Source organism: Gossypium hirsutum, chromosome D07 (assembly GCF_007990345.1).
Source record: "Gossypium hirsutum isolate 1008001.06 chromosome D07, Gossypium_hirsutum_v2.1, whole genome shotgun sequence".
In the NCBI taxonomy this organism is placed as follows: Eukaryota; Viridiplantae; Streptophyta; class Magnoliopsida; order Malvales; family Malvaceae; genus Gossypium; species Gossypium hirsutum.
This window is the reverse complement of record NC_053443.1, coordinates 55,342,626-55,363,073: the sequence shown is the minus strand read 5'-3', so window position 1 is coordinate 55,363,073 and position 20,448 is coordinate 55,342,626. Positions and strand designations below refer to the sequence as shown.

The following is a 20,448-nucleotide window of genomic DNA, read 5'->3' as shown; positions in this document are numbered from 1 at the left end:
TGTATTATAAATTATATAATATATATAATATAATGTAAAACATGACAACGTAAAAAAAACGGGCGGAGCATGACTCAGGCCTTAAATGTTCAAGCCTGAGCTCAATTCATATTATAGACGAGCCAAAATTTTTTTGCCCAAGTCTATTTTTTGAGCCTTATATCTTTGTCCAAATCCTTTCAAATTCCAGACGAGCCCTTGTGCTTGGATGGATAGCTCGACCCATAACAAATCTAGTTGTGTATATTAAATTTATGATGTTTTTATAACATTAGTTTTTGTTTAAAATTTTTAATGAATTTCTTACAAAATAATTAATAAATTAAAAACTAATGTAATTTGAAAATATTTTTAAAAATATTTAACTAATTCAAAATTAGTCACATTAATATTGTTTAATTTTAAAAATAATTAATAATAAAATCATCATGATTTGAATATTAATACTAATATATTATAATTTAAATATTATTTATTATATATTTCTTCAATGTTAAATTAATTTTTTATCGTATTAAAATTATTAATATTCAATTTTTTTGTAAATTTATATTTACGTTTGTTCTAGTTTAATCAATAAATGAAATTAACTATAATTTTATTTGAAAAATATAAATTTAATTTGATAAATGTTATTAATATATCTATTTTTTAAATTATATATTAAGCTTAACAATTTAATATTTATTAATTTTAATTGAATGGAGTGGTGATTAAAATTATTGTTAAACACCTGTTTAACACATGTTCAAACCGTGTTACTTTCTAATATTATAAAATCTTAAGATAATGATATAATTTATATCTAAAAATAAACTTTATATTTAACATGAAAAATTATAAAGAAAAAAAATTAAACAAAAGGCATGTGTCAAAAAAACTATAATGTGAACATGACTATTTGTTTCCTTTTTTGTAATCTCACATTGCTATAATATATATATAGGAATGATATTTGGTATATTATCAGTGGAGTTTAGTAAGAACAATGGGTTGACAAGTGTCCTATAGATGTATGGTAAAATATTTTAAAAAAGAGACACATGACAATTTTATAAAACTATTTATAAAATAAAAAAATACACTGCTAGTGTACCAAATACTAACACACATATATATTATTAGGTTCATATTGTTCAAAGCATAATAAATATGAGGCTTAATATATTACCGTTATAATGATAAATTTAGCCCCTAACGTTTACTCATTTTGTCATCCTGCCCCTTATTCTTTTTTTTTTGGGTTATTTTGACCCTTAACTTTCAAATTTTAGTTAAATTGTTTGCTTTTGAATGGAAAAATTGAGTGAACTATTAAAATTTTAACAACATTGATGTGGCCACTGGCGTGGCAGTCCATGTATAATTCATAAAAAATAAAAATAAAAATAATTAAAAAAATAAACAAATTTTAAAAAAAATTCATAAAAACTTTATCCATGGTAACAGTGAATTATATGTAAAATGCCACATGAGCTGCCACGTTAATGTGATTAAAATTTTAGTAGTTCTATCAATTTTTTCGTAAAAAACAAGCAATTTAACTAAGTTGAGGGCCAAATGACCTAAAAAAGAGAATAATGGCCAAAATGATAAAATGAGTAAACGTTAGGGGCTAAATTTATCTTAATGCTTATATTATTTGGAACTTAAGTTTGACTTTTCTTTGACATTGTATGTGTATTTTTTATTGGTCCAATGTGGCACATGTATTTGACAACAGTTATACATTTCGTATCTAAAGGTAACAGTATTAAATTTTTAGCATTTAATTCGGATTTTAGGATTGATTTGATGAAAAATCATTGTTAATATTATTATTTTTGAATTTTAATGTTTCTATTAATTGAATAAATTTAACATTAATTGTGAATTTGTTTAATTTGTAAAATAAGTCTTATGGTTGTGTTTTTTGGGCGATTTAAGGTTAATGTTAATTATGAATTTTGATCGACCCAATCCTAAAATCAGAATTTAAACACTAAAAAGTGAACACTATTCTCTTCGGGTACTAAAATATATAATTTTTGTCAAATATATGTACCACATAGGAATTTAAAAAAATATAGGTATTGAATTAGCAAAATATGTCAAACTAAGATACCAAATAATGGATTAAGCCTAAATATGATACAAAATTGAATCTACCAAGATTTGTCATGTTAGAGAATTAAAAATAATAAATCAAGTGTCAAGTATAACTAAGGGTGTGTTTATTAGGGGTGAGCAAAATTTGATTCGATTCGAAAAATTCGATAAAAAATTTAAATTTTGAATTAAATAGTTCGAGTTATTCGGATCAACTCAAATAAAAAAATAAAATTTTTTATTTAACTCGAATATAAATTACCAATTCAAGTTATCCGAAAATCTAAATAATAAAATGTAAAACTACATCGTTTTGATAAATGTTTACCCATTAAGTGAAAAGGCAAAACAATTATATTGTTTATGTAGTTAAATAATCTTGTACTTCGTCTACTAGTTAAATAATCAGTCCATGTAAATGCAACATTGAGTATAAATAATATGATTTGTTAACTCGACTTAATTTGACTCAAGAATTTTTTACTCGATTCAATTCAAAAAAATTTCAAATTGAGGTCGATTGCTAAAATAAGATTCATCAACTCAACTAACTTGAAATTTTTTTACTCGATTCAACTCGACTCGATCGAATGTTCACCTCTAGTGTTTAACCCTAGTGTTTAACATTGAGGTTGAAAATCACTTTTCAACTTAAATCATGATTTCAAACCAAAAAATTTGGTAAACAAGCTTTTTTTTAACCAAACCTTAATGTTAAACTAACATTTTAACCCAAACCAAAAGGCTAAAATTACTTCTTCTTCTTTTTTTTATCTCCTCATTAAATCTTATACTTCACAACATAATGTCTAAAATAGACATTTTATCTTCTCAAAATACTTATGAACCATAATGATAAATATTATCAAATTTTTTAAAAGCACTTTTGTAAAATACTTTTTCAAATTGAAAATATAATAATGTTTTTTTTATATAATACTTAGAACTATCCATAATCTCTCTCAACCCTTAAATAAGAAGATGAATACGTTTCAGCGCACTTAAACCCATATTTTCCTACACTGACAATAATATTAATACCAATTAAACTAAAACTTAATTAAGCTAGAATTCAATTGAAGAAAATACGACAATTACAAAAAAAAAGAGCATACATGCTAGAAAATGAAAACCAATCAATTCGCTTGCATTGGCTAAAAAATCCATCATCCAATTTGCCTCACATGGAAATAAAACGAAGTAGTCATCACTAAACTTTTCAACATTGAATCACTACACCAAAACAGTCTTTTAGAGGCGTTTTTAGCGGCATTTGGATAAAAAACGCCGCTAAAGATCGAGCATTAGCGGCGCTTTTTGGAAAATGCTGTTAAAGATCTAGCATTAGCGGCGCATTATGAAAAACGCCGCTAAAAATAAGCATTAGAGGCGTTTTCCAGAAAGCGCCGCAAAAAAACCTATGCCCAACGACGCCGTTTTCTAAGCTTTCGGGGATTTTGCGGCGTTTTTAATAAAGCGTCGCTAATGCTCAGGGCTATAGCGGCGTTTTTGTGAAGGAGCCGCTAATGCTCGGGGATTTAGAGGCGTTTTTGAGGAGGCTCCGCTAATGCTAGGGCTTTAGCGGCGTTTTTGAGGAAGCGCCGCAAATGCTCAGGGCTTTAGCGGCGTTTTTTGAGAAAGCGTTGCTAATGCTCTATTTTTAGCGGCGTTTTCTAAAAAGCGCCACTAATGCTCAGGGATTTAAAATAATTTAAAATATTTGTTAAAAATGGAAAAATTAAAATACTATTATTTAAAATAATTTAAAAGTTTTTTACATACATTACTGATTTTTTAATTTATATATTAAATAATTTCTTATGTAATCGTAAAAGAGATAGTATTAATTTTAAAATATTGAATTAATTATCACTGTAGTTTAGGGTTTTTGGTTTAGGGTATATGATTTAGAGTTTAAGGTTTAGGTGATACCATTTTAAGGTTTATGGATTATGGGTTTAGGGGTTATGGTTTATTAGTTTGATATTTTGAAATTTAAAAAAAAAACTTCATTTGGTAGACATGTAACAAAGAAATTTACAAAAAAAAAAATTGTAATAGAAGAATTAAATTCATTGAAATAAAAATAAGGGTAAACTACACCCAATGTCACTATACAATTGGTGGATTTACATTTTGATCACTCAACTGCAAAAAGTTACAAAATAGCCACTTAACTATTTGAAAGTTTTCATGCAAATCACTAGAGTATTAAATTTTTTCCTTTATAAAGTCCGGCTAGTGAGTTCCAAGTAATGATTTGATAATTGGTATGGTGGATCAATACCCATTGTCAAGTAGAAGAATATACCTTAGATCCAAGTTGATCTGACAGTTGGTGTCAGAGATCAAAGAAAAAGTTGGTTGGATATTGGTTTGCAGGTTTGTAATGTTCAAAGCTGTTTCATGAAAAAACTGAATTGTAGAAAAGGAGAAGAAGATTGGTACAGGTGGCGCGAACAAAGAAGGCTATACAATAATGATTTTCAATCCCAGTGTTCTTTTTATAACTTCATTGCTTGTCTTATAGCAACAGATAGTAATTCAGGATCAATTAAAGCTTCAATGAAGATATTGAGCTACAATGTTTGGTTTAGGGAAGATTTAGAGGTTCACAAGAGTATGAAAGCTATTGGTGACCTTATTCAACTTCATTCCCGTGATATCATTTGTTTTCAAGAGGTTACTCTGATGGTTTAGTGATTATGGTTTATGATTTATAGTTTAAAGGTTAGGATTTAAGGTTTAAGGGTTAAGGGTTAGGGGTTATGGGTTAGGGGTTAAGGATTTATGTTTTATAATTTAAGGTTTAAAGGATAGGGGTTAAGGGTTAAGGGTTTAGGTTTTAGATTAATTAGTGTTTTTTAATTTATATATTAAATAATTTATTATATAATTGCAAAAGAGATAATATTAATTTTAATATATTAACATTATGATTATAGTTTAAATTATTTAAGAGATAATAGATAAACTTTATATATATTAAATGGTTTAGGATTTAAGGTTTACTTGATATTTGTTAAATGATGAAATTTTATATAATTAATTAATGTTTTTATATTTAAAAATATTTAATATAAACCATTTGATGTATTTAAATATTAGATTATAAAAAATGATAAATAAATAAATAAAAGTAACAGATTGATATGAATAAGTAATTATCTATTTTGGATAGGACCAAATTATAACAAATAAAAATGAAATACAAAAACTAAAAATTATAATATTATCTAATTCTTTTAAATATTACTTAAAATTTAAAAAATTATTTATTTAAAATTTATATGAAAGATACAATAATTTAATATAAAAATTGTAAAAAGTTGAGCGTTAGCGGCGTTTATGAAAAAAAGCCGCAAAAGGTATACAATAGCGACGTTTTTGGTCCAAGCGCCGTTAAAAGTCGAGCAATAGTGGCGTTTTTTTTTCAAAACGCCACGAATATTATTTACGAAACCACGTCGTTTTGTATTTATATTTTTTTATCCCAAAATTTCAAATGAAATATTTTCTTTTTTTCCCCCTTTTCCCAAAATCGATTCCCCCCACCCCCAGAAATCCCGCCTGAAATCTCTTCTTCTTTTTTCCCCATTTTATTTTTTCCCAAACCATATTGTTGCAAACTCGTAAGAAGATTCAAAAGAAATTGAAGATAAGAGGATACAGCTTGAAGACGGATGGTCTTGATGAGATTCTCTCCTTTGTCAATAGCTTCCAAGATGCTAAAGATGAGGCTATTGATCTCCTCATCGACTAGCTCGATCACCAATCCTGTAATTTTCTTTATTTATGCTTTTCTAGGGTTTTCCTTATTTTTTTAATATTCAATTAGTATTTTTTTTAATTGTAAGCAGTGAATTCTTCCATAATCGACAAGGAGGCGGTGCACCAAGTAGTTAGTCTTCTATTGGATGCTGAAGCAGCTGAGGAGGAGATCTGTTTGAATATGCGGATGTAATTCTTGCAAAAATCTCCTTGTTGGAAATCCAGAGACTTAATTCGTTACAGAACACTTTGATAATTAGTAAAAGCAAGTAAGAAGGGAAAGACTGATGCTGGCTTTGTTTGTTTCTGACCACCTAAAATTTCATCCATGATCCTCAGTCAACGTTTGTTTCTATGTCTATACACCACTGTGTTACAATCTCCTTGGATAGTATTGTTTTTCTAAAAAAGTATTGCAATCCTTATAACATTCATTCTATGGCTTTCTGTCTAATATGTTGGTCAGTTTCCTTTCTTTAGATCATGATTTATGAATGAAAAGCAATTCATTCTTGCTGAGGTATGCTGATTTTCAATGTTTGTTTACAGACCCTGGTTTTGATATATGGGGCATCAGTTAATTTGAATGTAAAGAAAATGGATCAATAAAGGAAGTTTCAGACTTGTACTGGAGTTCTATTAGAGGTCTTGTAGATTTGTTGATTTTAGATGATAAGAGCTGGACGCAGCTTGTAGAAGCTGCAGTTGAGAATGTTGATTATTTTTTGGCTGATATTCTATCATTCTTACGATGAGAAGTCTGTTCCTGTCAGTATCATACATTTCATGCTACAGTCTAGCAGTAAACCATATATGCAAGCTAGTGATCAAGCCTATGTCAGAACTGTAGACACCTCTATTTGGAGATAGCAAATGATGAATTTAGGATCAATTTTGAAGTCACTTTCTGAACCATTATGTGAATTCTTTGTTTTTAATTGGTCAGTCTTTCATGTACCTACTGCTAATTTCAAGAGGTTACTTTAAAGCTTATATCTGATTTCCTGTATACCTTTTTCTATATGTATATACATTTGAAATGAGATCTTGTTCGATTTCAACAATACAGTTTATGGTTGGACAGCTATCCTCTTTCTCTGCCTTATATCTGTCTTATTTTTATGTGTTGAAACTGCTTTGATCTTTCTTTTTATTGTATATTAGACGGAGAAAGCATTTCTCAAACAACCCAAGGTGTTTTTAAGGTGAACTAGCTTCTTCCATTGTTATATATGTTTTACTTTGTTGCTAATTCATCTTACTCAGACCATTGTTATAGAATGTGAAAAGCCAATGAAGCAAGGAGTTCTCACTCCTGGATGTGTTCGTCTTTTGCTTCACAGAGGTCTGTGGACTTTGAAATATTTTTCAAAGGTATTAATTTTTCTCTTTTTCTTTTCTTCTTTGCTGAGTTTTTGAATTCTTCCTGTCTTTTCTTTTCTATGAATCTAATGGAATGCAAGTGGTATTGGTCATGTAATTACGATTAGAAATATTTCTTGTGAATTGGATATTGAGGTGATTTTTCTCTGGTTTTTTATAGCTGAAAGTTTGGATTTAATTGGAATTAGGGTTTTTCTTTTAATTTTAAAATAATTTTTAGTTAAAGAAAATCAGTATTTCATTTGTTAAGGAAGATTTTCGATGTTTAAATTTGGAATAGGATTTTCAAATTCTAGTTATTAAAAGGCCATGACTCTTTTTTTTTTTTTGCTTGATTCTTGTTATTCATGGTTTTAAAACAAATCCCTGAAATTCATTTGGTTTCTGGGTGAATTTCTATATGTAAATTCTCCCGTTTCCTTGTAAATTCAGAATCTTTCTTATTTGTATGATTTAGGAACTCTGATTGCTGTTACTGTATTTGTATGATTTAGGAACTCTGATTTATACTTGATTAATGGTAGCTCGCTCAATTATTAAATAATTTCATAGGGAACTCTGGTTGGAACCTGGACACATCAAATTACAAGTTTACAAGTTTGTTTCTAGTAGCACATGTGGAAAATATAATTTCCTTCATTAAGTTCATCCACTTATAAAACCTTTGTATGGGTTGCTTCTCTCTCTTTTCCCTCCTAGCTTATGACTTGCAGTCTATTTTGCCTACAAGAACATCTCTTTATCTTCTATAACAAACTGCTCACATTAATATTTTGATATTTTTTTGGTGATGATTACAGGCTATATATTATCTGGAAAAGGGGGAATCTGTTTTTGTGGCAGCACATACATCTGCTGGAAAGATAGTTGTAGCAGAATATGCATTTGCTATGGCATCAAAATTACGTTAGTTATTTTGGTTTTTTGCTTGTAAATCTATAGATGTTTTGATTTTTTGTTAGCTGGAGATGTGACAAATTGCTCACATTGATTAAGAACCTCAGGCCATATCTTTTTTATTTTCAAGTTTCTGAAGTTCTATGCCGAATTTGGTTTAGTTTCAAGATTTTTTATAAGTTTTCATGTCATGCAGCATTGCACTAGAGCTGTGTATACTGCTCCAATTAAAACAATTAGCAACCAAAAGTATAGAGATTTCTGTGGGAAATTTGATGTTGGCCTTCTCACAGGTGATGTTAGTTTGAGACCAGAGGCTTCTTGTCTCATCATGACAACTGAATTGTTAAGGTCAATGCTTTATCGAGGTGCAGATATTATTCGCGATATTGAATGGGTGAAGGGGTTGCTTTTTGTAGCATTACTTTACATAGTAGTTTCATTACTTTTTCTGCTGAACGCTCTTGTTAGTTCTTTTGTCTAATTTGTGAACATGATATTTAAGATGTTTCTTTCTATTGTGACTATATGAATGTAGGTTATATTTGATGAGGTGCACTATGTGAATGATGTTGAAAGATGAGGTGCACATTTATTACCTTACCATGTGTATAGGTTCAACTAGTCAGTTTGTTTCTCATATATATTATTTATTTTAGTTTTGATTTTAAATTTTTATTTTTATTTTAATATTTACGACAATTTGAGTTCTAACTTTTGGATTTTAATTGTGTTATTAATTTATTATTTTAAATTCTAAAATTAAATTTATTAATTTTTATATTTAGTTTTAAAGTTAAAAATTTAATAGAAAATTTAATTTAAATAATATTTTTTATTTATCCTTGAAAGTATTTTAAAGTTCAAATTTTAAAAATAAAACATAATATAAGGGTCCGTTTGATTGTCAGTAAAATGTTTTTCGTAAAATGATTTCTGGAAAAGGTTTTATTTTTCTGTAAAATGATTTACTGAAAAATATTTTCTGGCGTTTGATTGAATCTGTGTAAAATATTTTCTGCTGTTTGGCAGATTTCCTGAAAATATTTTCCGGAAAAGTTGTTTTTACATATATTAATATATATTAATAAATTTTTATATTTTAAATTGTTTTTACATATATTGCAATGATTTATTTATAATAATACTCAATTATTAAGCTACAATATTAATCGTTAAATTGAAAAAAACTAATATCAAATAAATTATTTGTAATTGTGTTAAAAAAACAAGTATTGAATAATTATAAATTGCTTCGAAACCACAATGAGTACTAGAAATTAATAATATTATCCAAATACATAATTAGTAGTACACCACATAGTAACAACATTGTCCAAGTGCATAATATACCTTAAAAGGGAACATGCTTCGAAAGTAGCATCTAAATTTGAACTCCTGTGAATTGTTAAACACAGGTCCAAAGTCGTAACAAACTACTTCAATGTCTCACCATAAGCCCCAAGTCATTTTCATTGTCTATTACACAAGAACCACTTACTGGTGTAGCACACGTATTTTCCGGGGAATGATGAAGGTCCAATGCGTAAGTGTAGTTTTGTTGCGAAACAGGACTGCCATCGGGTGAAAAACTGGCTGTAGAAGAAGAATTCTGCATACTGGACAATGAATCAAGGGTGCAGTATCGCTCCAGGTTAGGAACTGAATGTTGCACACTATTGCTGCCATCATCAGAACCTGACTGGTATGGCTCTAAGCTCTGGTTGGGAGGCCAACAATAGGACTCCAGCTCTTGCACAGGTCAGTCAATGCACTTGCCTATAATTTTATGTTTCTGAGACGTTTGCATTGCAGAAGTTTCTTTTATTTAATTCTACGAGTCAAAAGACAACAACGGAGCACTGCAAAACCTTTCCGCGTATTTAACCGATAGCACTGTTATTATGAATAAGTTAAATCACCAAACTATTTCCAACAACTGCTTCTTGGCACGAATAACACATCAAAGAGAAGAAACGGATGAATTCTGCATAAAAGGTCAACAAAAGGCATTAGCTGTATCTTATGATGGAGAAATCAAGTAACATCAGCTTTTCTTTTATATCAGATGAAATCAAACAAGAAAAAAGATGCACCAAATGGAAAGGAAAAGGAGTTCAAATCTTTTTAATCCGACTAATGATGATGACAACAAAATGGTACATAGCATAAAACAGGAAAGATCCTACATGTGTTAATAACCTAACACGTCTGCCATGCATAAGATGGACACCAATACAAGTTTTCAGCCTCTAGAGTAAAAATATAGATTGATTTCATGCGTAACATAACTGGCAAAGAAGATTGTATGAATGAAACAGTAGGCAGGCAGGATGATGCAAGATATATAAAAAAAATTATTTCAATCTTCAGGTAAAATATGTTTCATAAACAAATATCAGCAAGGAATTAACATGAAAAAGGTTTATATAGGAACTTGAAAGGGAAAGAAAAAACAGCTCATTCATTAAAAGGACAGAAAGCATCTAATAGATTCATGCAGCTAAAGCTTTTTTAGTAAAACAAAGAAAAAAATTTGCAGAATCAAACCAGCGCTATGCTGCTAACATAGAACTAAAAGTTGTAAGTGAAATTAAAAGAACATGAAGTTTTTCTGCAATGAAACAAAGCAAACATTCATTATTTAATATGAAACTATGAAATTGTTTTATATTTCCCCAAAAGAGTGAAGATTTCAAGGATAAGAACATAAAAAGGCAGGGTTTAAAGAAGAAAAGACAATTACTTTCAAACATGCATGAACATAAAGATTATACCTTTTACAACAACATACATGTTATCTCAAAGAAAACTTGGTACTAAAAATTCAGCTAAAAAAAAACTCATTTCAGACCTCAAATGCATTCATTTGCATCATATATAAGAAAAAAATAAATACCGAGAAACAAAGCAACAAACCATGAAACTTGGTGATTTGGGAAAACAAAATCACCCCCCAAAACCAGAAAAAAAGCTTTAACAAAGACCCTAGTTAATTTTATGTAATAAAAGAAATGGATTGAATACTGATATCCCATACCTTATTTTGATTCCACTTCTAAACTAAAAGTTTTGGTGCTAAGTTGTGAGAATAACACTTCATCATCCATTGACACCTGAGCAACAGGAACATCAACACCACCGCTCTCTTCCTCATCCGCCATTGAATGCTCCAAGCTATCCAAATCATCATCATCTTTGTTAGCCACATAAATTTTGTACCTTTCACTAACCCCACCATTATTTTTACCACCCAATTCAATTCCTTCATCTGGGTCTCCATCTAAAAGCCTATCCTTCTCTGAACCAGTCTCGAACTCCTCATTACCACTCAAAAAACCCTCTTCAGAACCCCCTAACTCACTGTTATTCTCATAATTATAGACACTACTCCCGCCAACAGTACTTGCAGTTTCAAGTTCATATTCAGAATCAGAATTAAAAGTTAAAGGAGCTCGAATAAGTAAAGAACCTGTTGAAGATGATGGGGTCTCTGTTTCTGGTATTGTTGTTGTAACACCCCTAACCCATATCCTTCTCCAGAATAGGGTTATAGAGCATTACCGGAGTTTACAAATTAATTTTCAGACATTTCATTACATCAAGCATTCATATTTATAACCAATCAAAATCAAAACATTTATAAGTTAACATTAACCAATTTAACTATACAAGTCATTATAACTAAAATCAAATCATCCAAAATTACTGATAGAACCAATAGATAATATGATATATCTCCCACAAGCTTTCAACCCAATCGAGTTTCCGATAATCATTTCAAAACATCTAATAATTATACATATTACTAATAATAATTCAATTCCAACAATAAAACACACACATATATATAATGTTCATTACCAAATAGCATCCAGTTCAATTAAAATTATACAAAATATAGTTCATACGAACTTATCAGGCTAAATTGCAGAAATACCAAAATTCAGGGACATTTTAGAAAATTTCTATTTTTCTAGAATTTCCACCCAATCTGATCTAAATTAATATTTCATTCAATTAAGTAATTTAAATAATAAAACAATTCATTTCATGCAATTTGGTCACTTTTTGACATTTTTACAAATTTACCCTTAAAGTTTCACATTTGTTCAATTTAGTCCCTGAACCTAAAACATGTAAATTGGCCATTTTTAACGAAAATTCATGCTAGTTGAGTAATCATATATTTTCCTCCTCCTCCTCTCCATTCCACATCCTTAATATATATAACATGCTTATATGTAATATAATCTATAATTTCACATTTATTTATATTCATTCAAAGCTGTCCACTTGAGTCATAGTCACTAAATTATTTATATCTTAAGCTACAGAAATCCAAATTGAGATCCGTAAATTTTATATGAAACTAGACTCATATATCTTCTTACCATAAAATTTTCAGAATTTTTGGTTTATCCAATAAGTACAGTTTATTCTCTAAAATCATCCATGTTCTGCTGTCTGACAGTTCCGACCCTTCTTCACTAAAAATTAATTATCTCTTCATACAGAATTCAAATGATGTTACCGTTTGTTTTCATTGAAAATAGACTATTTAAGGATTTAAACATATAAATTTAAGACTCTAATTATTTTTCTCCAATTTTTTATGATTTTTCCAAAGTCAGAACAGGGGAACACAAAATTATTCTGACCTTATCTCACAAAACCTATTATATCTCATAATTTACAATTCTATTGCTTACACCGTTTCTTCTATGAGAAACTAGACTCAATAATATTTAATTTCATATTTTTTTATCTTCTAATTCAATTTATACTATTTTTGGTAGATTTTAAAAGTCAGACTACTGCTGCTGTTTCAAAACTATTTTAGTGTAAAATGTTGATTACTAAGTCTATAACACTCTTATTTTCCTTCTCTACACTATTTCTCAACACTTTCTCTTATTTTCTCTTCACTAACATATCAAGAACATATAACCTTATATAATAAAACCCTACATTAATATCAATCTCATACTTTTTCAATAATATCAAACTCAAAAATATATTGAAATCATGATGTTCTTACCTTGCTTAATTGACTTCAATCTTTAACTTGATTTTCTCTCTCCTCCAGCCCCTATTTCTTGAATCTAACTTGATATTCTAGCTCCCCATAGTCTCCTTTTCAATTTTATCTCTTGGTGGCTGTGGAAATTCCTTTGATTTCTAAGTGAAAATGGTGGATTTTTGGTGAAAGGACCAAATTGTAAAGAAAACAAAGCTTTCTTTCTTCCCCTCTTCTTCTCACGTTAATGCATGCAAAAAATGGGGGGAATGGCTGGCTTTTCATCCTTCTTTCCACACATATATATACTAAATAAATTAATAATAATAAAATAATATCATTTAAAAAAATCAAATTAAAATATTAATAAACTAATATTTATTTATTTATTAATCTAAAATATCTCCAACATCATCATTATCTTCTAGATTTTTCTCTCTTCTAATTGACCATTTTGCCCCTAATGATCTTTTAAAATTCCATCCTTGAGTCACCACTTAATTTGGTAAAATTGTGATTTAGTCCCTCAAACTTCTTCACCTTTTTCAATTTGGTCCCAATCCATCCATTTTTCTTAGTTTCTAGATTATTCCACCCTTAAAATATTTACACCATTGGTCCTTTAACTTTTTCATATTTACACTTTAACCCCTTAACTTTTGAGTATTTACTCTTGGGTAACAAAACTTTTCTCACTTTTTGCGATTTAATCCTTTCTTGAATTAATATGTTATAATATACTTCCCAATATTGCCATAACTCAAAATTACCCCTTTTTAGCACTTTATTTTCTTATTTTACTATATCAGAGATATTATCTTACTTTCCTTACTATAGAAAATTTCAGGGTATTACATTTCTCTCCCCCTTAAAATAAATTTCGTCCTCGAAATTTCCGTGTGTTATTTTGATCATGGACTTCATCATTTCTATATTCTGTCGATTATCCCTTTTTTTTTCTCCATTCTTATCACTAACTTTTCAACTCTGGAATTTCATCGTAGCAAAACAGTACATTTTTTTAAATATGCATGCAAAACAGAATAATAACTGATCATAAACCGACCAGACCAACAGGGTTTTCGTTTAACATCATAATTAACTAACATTCTCATAACATAAGAACTCCATTAGAAACTGAATAATTATACATATATCTCTGAGGATAATAGAATATATAGAATACCCTGAAAAGATCATCGTGTTTACTTCGATTATAATCGTCGCACACAAGCATTTTTACCACTTATTTATCATTTCTCCGACAAATTTTGTTATCACGAACCTCATATTATTTTTCCATTCACTAATAAAAATTAATTCAAAAGAACTTCCAGTTAATACATACATTTTTTAGGTATTATACTTGAATATTTTTGTCTCATCAAATTTAACTTCTTCTTTAATTCACATTTATGAGCTTATTCTATATGATTCTTGTAAAAATTTTGTCATAAAGCAATACTGATAAGGGGGTGATAGTGAGGTCGTAAAGCCTCTAACTTACTCTCACAAATACCTATATATATATATGACTTAGCATTCATCATCAATATAATACCATCATAACCACATAGTTCATTCCAAACAAATTAACACATCTATTTATTATGAGTGTTTTCTGTCACCCACAATTTTACACAATGGATTTACTTACTCGAGCTCCATATTAATATTTAATTAAATTCCAATACTTGGCTTCCATTTTACTTACCGATATTTGTCAAATTAGAGAACGTCTTACGGAATTGAGTACTTCGTCTTCGCATTGCCATAGTATAACTATGGTCTTGCACATTGTCACATATCACACACCGAAGCTATAGTCCAGCTATGGTCTTACACGGAAACACATATCACACCGATGCCATATCCCAGATATGGTCTTACCCGGAAATCACATAATCATATTTTCACATGTTGCCATGGTCAAACCATAGTCTTTTCCGTCAATTCACTACATATCACTGAATGAAAGTACTCATTCCTGCGTTCTACTCAATTTGATCTTCCAATTCAATTTTCATGGTATTATAATATTTATAATTCAAGAATAAAGACATAAAACAAAACATCATATTATTTCTAATTTAACAATTAAACATAAGATTCTAGCATATAAATATACTGATTACACTTATTCAAGCAAGTGTACATACACACACATTCCATCTATTTGTGTATATTTGCTTACCATATTTACTTAATCAAATATGTTGAGCACATAACATCATATGCACACCAAGCAAACACGAATGGGCTCATCACCATATAAACTTTCATTTTATTCTTTATTTCCACATTTCTCATATCAACGATTGTACTCAATCATGCGTTCAATCCAAATTGAGTATCAAATTCAATAATTTATTCTCAATAATAATTCATTCATTAGTTAATATCATATGCTATCACATTGAGCCATCATTTGTCTCATGACATTTAGTTCATGCTTTCTATTCACATTTTCAAATTATATTCCATAATCATATTTCTTCAAATTTCTCATGAATAATAATTGATTACCCCTCGAATTTTGATTCTGAAATTTTCATTTATCTTTCAAATATTTATATTAAACTAGTTAGTAACCCACAAATTTCTTTACTTCTCACTCGTATCATAAATCTTATTATTATTCCATAACTTTAGCTTCCTTAAGAATACTCATTTTATTCTTAATGTATCTTTTCATTCTTATTTATAAGGATTACTCTTTTAAATCTCTATACAAAACTAAATAACATTTACTTATTCAAGACTTTAAATTATTTTATTCAAAATTCATGCTTATCTATTCACAACTCTGTAACTTATTTTCCTCTATAATCATTCATCATTAGATCTTAAAATCTTTGTTGAATCCTTCTTCTTTTCACTATCTATTTTCCTTTTAAACTTGTTTCTATCATCAAACATTAACATTACTTTATCTCTTTTTATTTCACGAATAGTACATTCTCTTGGTACTATCCACCTATACTTTTCATTTTTTTTAATTCAATATTTCAAACATAAATCAGAGATAATCTTTTATCTTATAACAAAAATTGTTTTCCTTTTTAGTAGAGGCCCAGTAGACAAAACAGAACACTTAGGATATACGAGATTGATACAGAGGTGCATTATTATGCACTATTAAACAGAGAGCACTAAAGTGCTATACAGAGAGCACGAATGTGCTAAACAGAGAGCGTGCTAGTAATCAGAGAGCACTGACGTGCTAGTAATCAGAGAGCACTGACGTGCTAGTAATCAGAGAGCACGCTAAACTCCCTTAATATCCTAATAGTTCTAATCTCGTCTACTTGGGCAAATTATTTCATGTCTGCATATATCACTTTTACACTTTTCGCATAATGCTTTTACATGCTTTACAATTTAAATCTTGTATCAATAATTCGTGCATTTATATCTTCTCTATCTTTAACACATGTAATATATTTCAAAATTCACTATTCATCCATAATTCCCTAATAATCATTATCATATACTTCATATATTACTTTTGTAGATTTTATAATTTAGTTATCAACACAGTATTTCATGTAGCACTATAATTTACTTTTAATAATACATACAACATAATATTCATCATCGTCAAGTATTATAAAATATTTATTCATACCTTTATGAGTTCCGATTCATCATAATCAACTTTTTTTTAATTCATATACTTGAGTATTGCTTTCAACATTATAGAAATTAGCTCGGTTGGGAAAACATTCCTGCCTATGAGTAAAACAAATCTCACTAGAGTCAGGAGATATCAGACTATCACAGGTTATATAATGGCATGTATTTCCAATCTTCATATATGCTATGTCCGGTCCGAGAACCGACTAAACCATAGCTCTGATACCAATAATTGTAACACTCATATCCTTCTCCAGAATAGGGTTATAGAGCATTACCGGAGTTTACAAATTAATTTTCAGACATTTCATTACATCAAGCATTCATATTTATAACCAATCAAAATCAGAACATTTATAAGTTAACATTAACCAATTTAACTATACAAGTCATTATAACTAAAATCAAATCATCCAAAATTACTAATAGAACCAATAGATAATATGATATATCTCCCACAAGCTTTCAACCCAATCGAGTTTCCGATAATCATTTCAAAACATCTAATAATTATACATATTACTAATAATAATTCAATTCCAACAATAAAACACACACATATATATAATGTTCATTACCAAATAGCATCCAGTTCAATTAAAATTATACAAAATATAGTTCATACGAACTTATCAGGCTAAATTGCAGAAATACCAAAATTCAGGGACATTTTAGAAAATTTCTATTTTTCTCGAATTTCCACCAAATCTGATCTAAATTAATATTTCATTCAATTAAGTAATTTAAATAATAAAACAATTCATTTAAAAAAAATCAAATTAAAATATTAAAAACTAATATTTATTTATTTATTAATCTAAAATATCTCCAACATCATCATTATCTTCTAGATTTCTCTCTCTTCTAATTGACCATTTTGCCGCTAATGATCTTTTAAAATTCCATCCTTGAGTCACCACTTAATTTGGTAAAATTGTGATTTAGTCCCTCAAACTTCTTCACCTTTTTCAATTTGGTCCCAATCCATCCATTTTTCTTAGTTTCTAGATTATTCCACCCTTAAAATATTTACACCATTGGTCCTTCAACTTTTTCATATTTACACTTTAACCCCTTAACTTTTGAGTATTTACTCTTGGGTAACAAAACTTTTCTCACTTTTTGCGATTTAATCCTTTCTTGAATTAATATGTTATAATATACTTCCCAATATTGCCATAACTCAAAATTACCCCTTTTTAGCACTTTATTTTCTTATTTTACTATATCAGAGATATTATCTTACTTTCCTTACTATAGAAATTTTCAGGGTATTACAGTTGTTGAGTCCATGGCTGCTAAAAGAGATAATGAATCTGGGTTTGGGATCGACATCGGAGACAATTAAGGAGATCGCAAGCTTCGGCCATCTTATTTTTTCCTCTCCGGTGACGTTAAAGTTGAAGACGACAAGGGAGATCGTACATTTCCATTAGACGCATTGGGAAGTCGTGGCGAATCAGCTGAAATTCTCCCCGGAGTTGAAGGTTGAAGAAGAGAAAGGAGAAAGGGAAAATGTCTTACGGTAGAGAAATGGGTAAGACAATTTCCAAAAAAAAAGCTTTGGTTTTACCCATGTTTGTAAAATGTTTTCCTATGGAATTCATTTTCCACAAATCAAACACTAGAAATTTCGAAAAATGTTTTCCGGAAAACATTTTACACCAATAAAACGGACCCTAATATTTATCATAAAAATAAATATTATTTGATTAAAATAATTTTTTAAATGTTATGTTTTTAGTGGCGTTTTTGCGAGAAGCGTCGCTAAAGGTTTGTTCTATAGCGGCGTTTGTGGGAAAAGCGCCGCTAAAGGTCTCGAGCTATAGCGGCGTTTGTGGGAAAAGCGCCGCTAAAGGTCTTGACCTATAGCGGCGTTTATGCAAAAGCGCCGCTAAAGGTCATGATCTATAACAGCGCTTATTTCTAAAAACGCCACTAACATTTGCGGCGTTGACAATAGCGGCATTTTTTCCTGTGCTTTCAAAAACGCAGCAAATACTTTTAGCGCCGCTAAAAGCATAAAAACACCGCTAAAAGCCTGTTTTGGTGTACTGAATAAGACCATGAAAGAGTAATAAATTCATAGAATTGCATGATGATATGCACAAGGAAACTCAATCCAATCAAGAACAAAATTGGAGTCGATATCAAGCATTAAATTTGTCTTTCTAATTTATATTAATTTCCAAAAAAACTCAAATGTTTTTTGGATTGTCATAATATCAACATTAGATGGCATCAAAGGCCTGCAAATGCCTCAATAAGATAGTAGCCTCATCTTAATTCATCACACCCTTAAAAACACCACCACCAAAATACCTATACCATAACGCGACCTGATCAAATAGAGTCCCAAACAAAAATACACACTCCTTTTAATTATCTAGAGTAAAACAAATGAAGTATCATTTTAAAAAATAATGGAACCGTAAAATAAAATTTGATATAAAATTTAATAAAATAGGGTTTGTCATGTCTGATCATCAAGAATAAATCAAGAACAAGATAATAGTTTATCTCTTAGTATAACTCCCTGACAAGAATGGAAAAGAAGTACGAGATATATATATCTATTTCTTGGGGACTAGAGTTGCTCATGGGTCGGGCCGGGCCGGGCCGGACCCAAAAAATTTTCAGCATGCTTCCTAGGCCCAGCCTGAAATATGGGCCTGAGACTTTACCCAGGTCCGGCCCGTGGAAAAAATACGAAGCCCGGGCCCGGCCCTGCCCGACCTTTTTTTTACTTAAAACTAATTGTTATTGAAATTAATTGTTATTAAAATTATATCAAATATCAAATATCAAATTATATTTTTTTTGTATATAATGAACAATAAAATAAAATAAGATTACTTATTTGAAGAACAAAGTGCATAGCTTTCATGTTATCTATAAAATTTATATTAGAATTGATGTAGTATTATTACACTCTAGGTTTTGATTCTTAATAAATAATGAACCTGTTGTCCAACATTTACTATTGTTTTTTTAACAACTTTATAGAAAATAAACAAGCCCTTAATATCAAACCTCAACCCAACTTAATCAATTGAAACCTTTTCCATAATAGTCTTGACCCAAATCGATCGTTTGATATTTCTTATTTTTTTTAACATTTTCAATTTTTAACATTTTCAAATTGACATTTAAACATAAAATAATAATGTATGAATATGGGGCGCGTTTAAAAAATTACCAACTAATTGACTTTAAATGCTATTTAATTGTATATAATTACACATTTGTGACATTTAGGTAACAAACAATTAACTCGAATTTAATTACTTTTAACTTTTTAAATTAAATATTTTAAAGTTTATCATATCATTACATTTTTATGCTTTTAAAGGATAAAAATATCAAAATTGATCCATACTCATTGAATGCAACGATCAAAATATAAAAAAACAACCCATACCCGTCTTTCAAACCTCCCCCTCCATTTTTCAAAATAAGAAAATCTCTGTTTTAAAGTGGATCAATTCACAATCTAGCAATCAATTTGAGTTTTATCATTCACTAATTCCGGCCATTATATAAATCTCAGACCCTAATACTACATGAGGAATAAGAGGAAAATCCCAATCTCTAATTTTGCTTCAAACTATCTTTGAGATAAGAAAACATAAGTTAAACCCCACAAGTACATA

The 20,448-nt window shown here is 29.3% G+C and overlaps 1 protein-coding gene across 10 annotated transcripts; it reads left to right on the top strand.

Moving 5' to 3' along the window:
- Positions 1-5,618: 5,618 nt before the first annotated feature.
- Positions 5,619-8,657, top strand: LOC121219570 (DExH-box ATP-dependent RNA helicase DExH11). 10 transcript variants are annotated; one of them, XR_005916406.1, is made up of 6 exons: positions 5,619-5,867; positions 5,949-6,128; positions 7,024-7,064; positions 7,139-7,233; positions 7,795-7,908; positions 8,043-8,657. XR_005916406.1 is itself a non-coding variant. In XM_041097940.1 (6 exons), exons 4-6 carry the CDS (start codon positions 7,153-7,155, stop codon positions 8,621-8,623), a joined length of 378 nt encoding a protein of 125 aa, XP_040953874.1. In that variant the 5' UTR covers positions 5,619-5,867; positions 5,949-6,128; positions 7,024-7,064; positions 7,139-7,152; the 3' UTR covers positions 8,624-8,657. The 10 variants fall into 10 exon arrangements, 5 of the variants coding, with proteins under 5 accessions (XP_040953874.1, XP_040953878.1, XP_040953875.1 ...); XM_041097940.1 differs by lacking the exon at positions 7,795-7,908 and having other exon boundaries at positions 8,043-8,148; positions 8,433-8,657; XM_041097944.1 differs by lacking the exon at positions 7,795-7,908 and having other exon boundaries at positions 7,126-7,233; positions 8,043-8,148; positions 8,433-8,657.
- Positions 8,658-20,448: the final 11,791 nt, after the last annotated feature.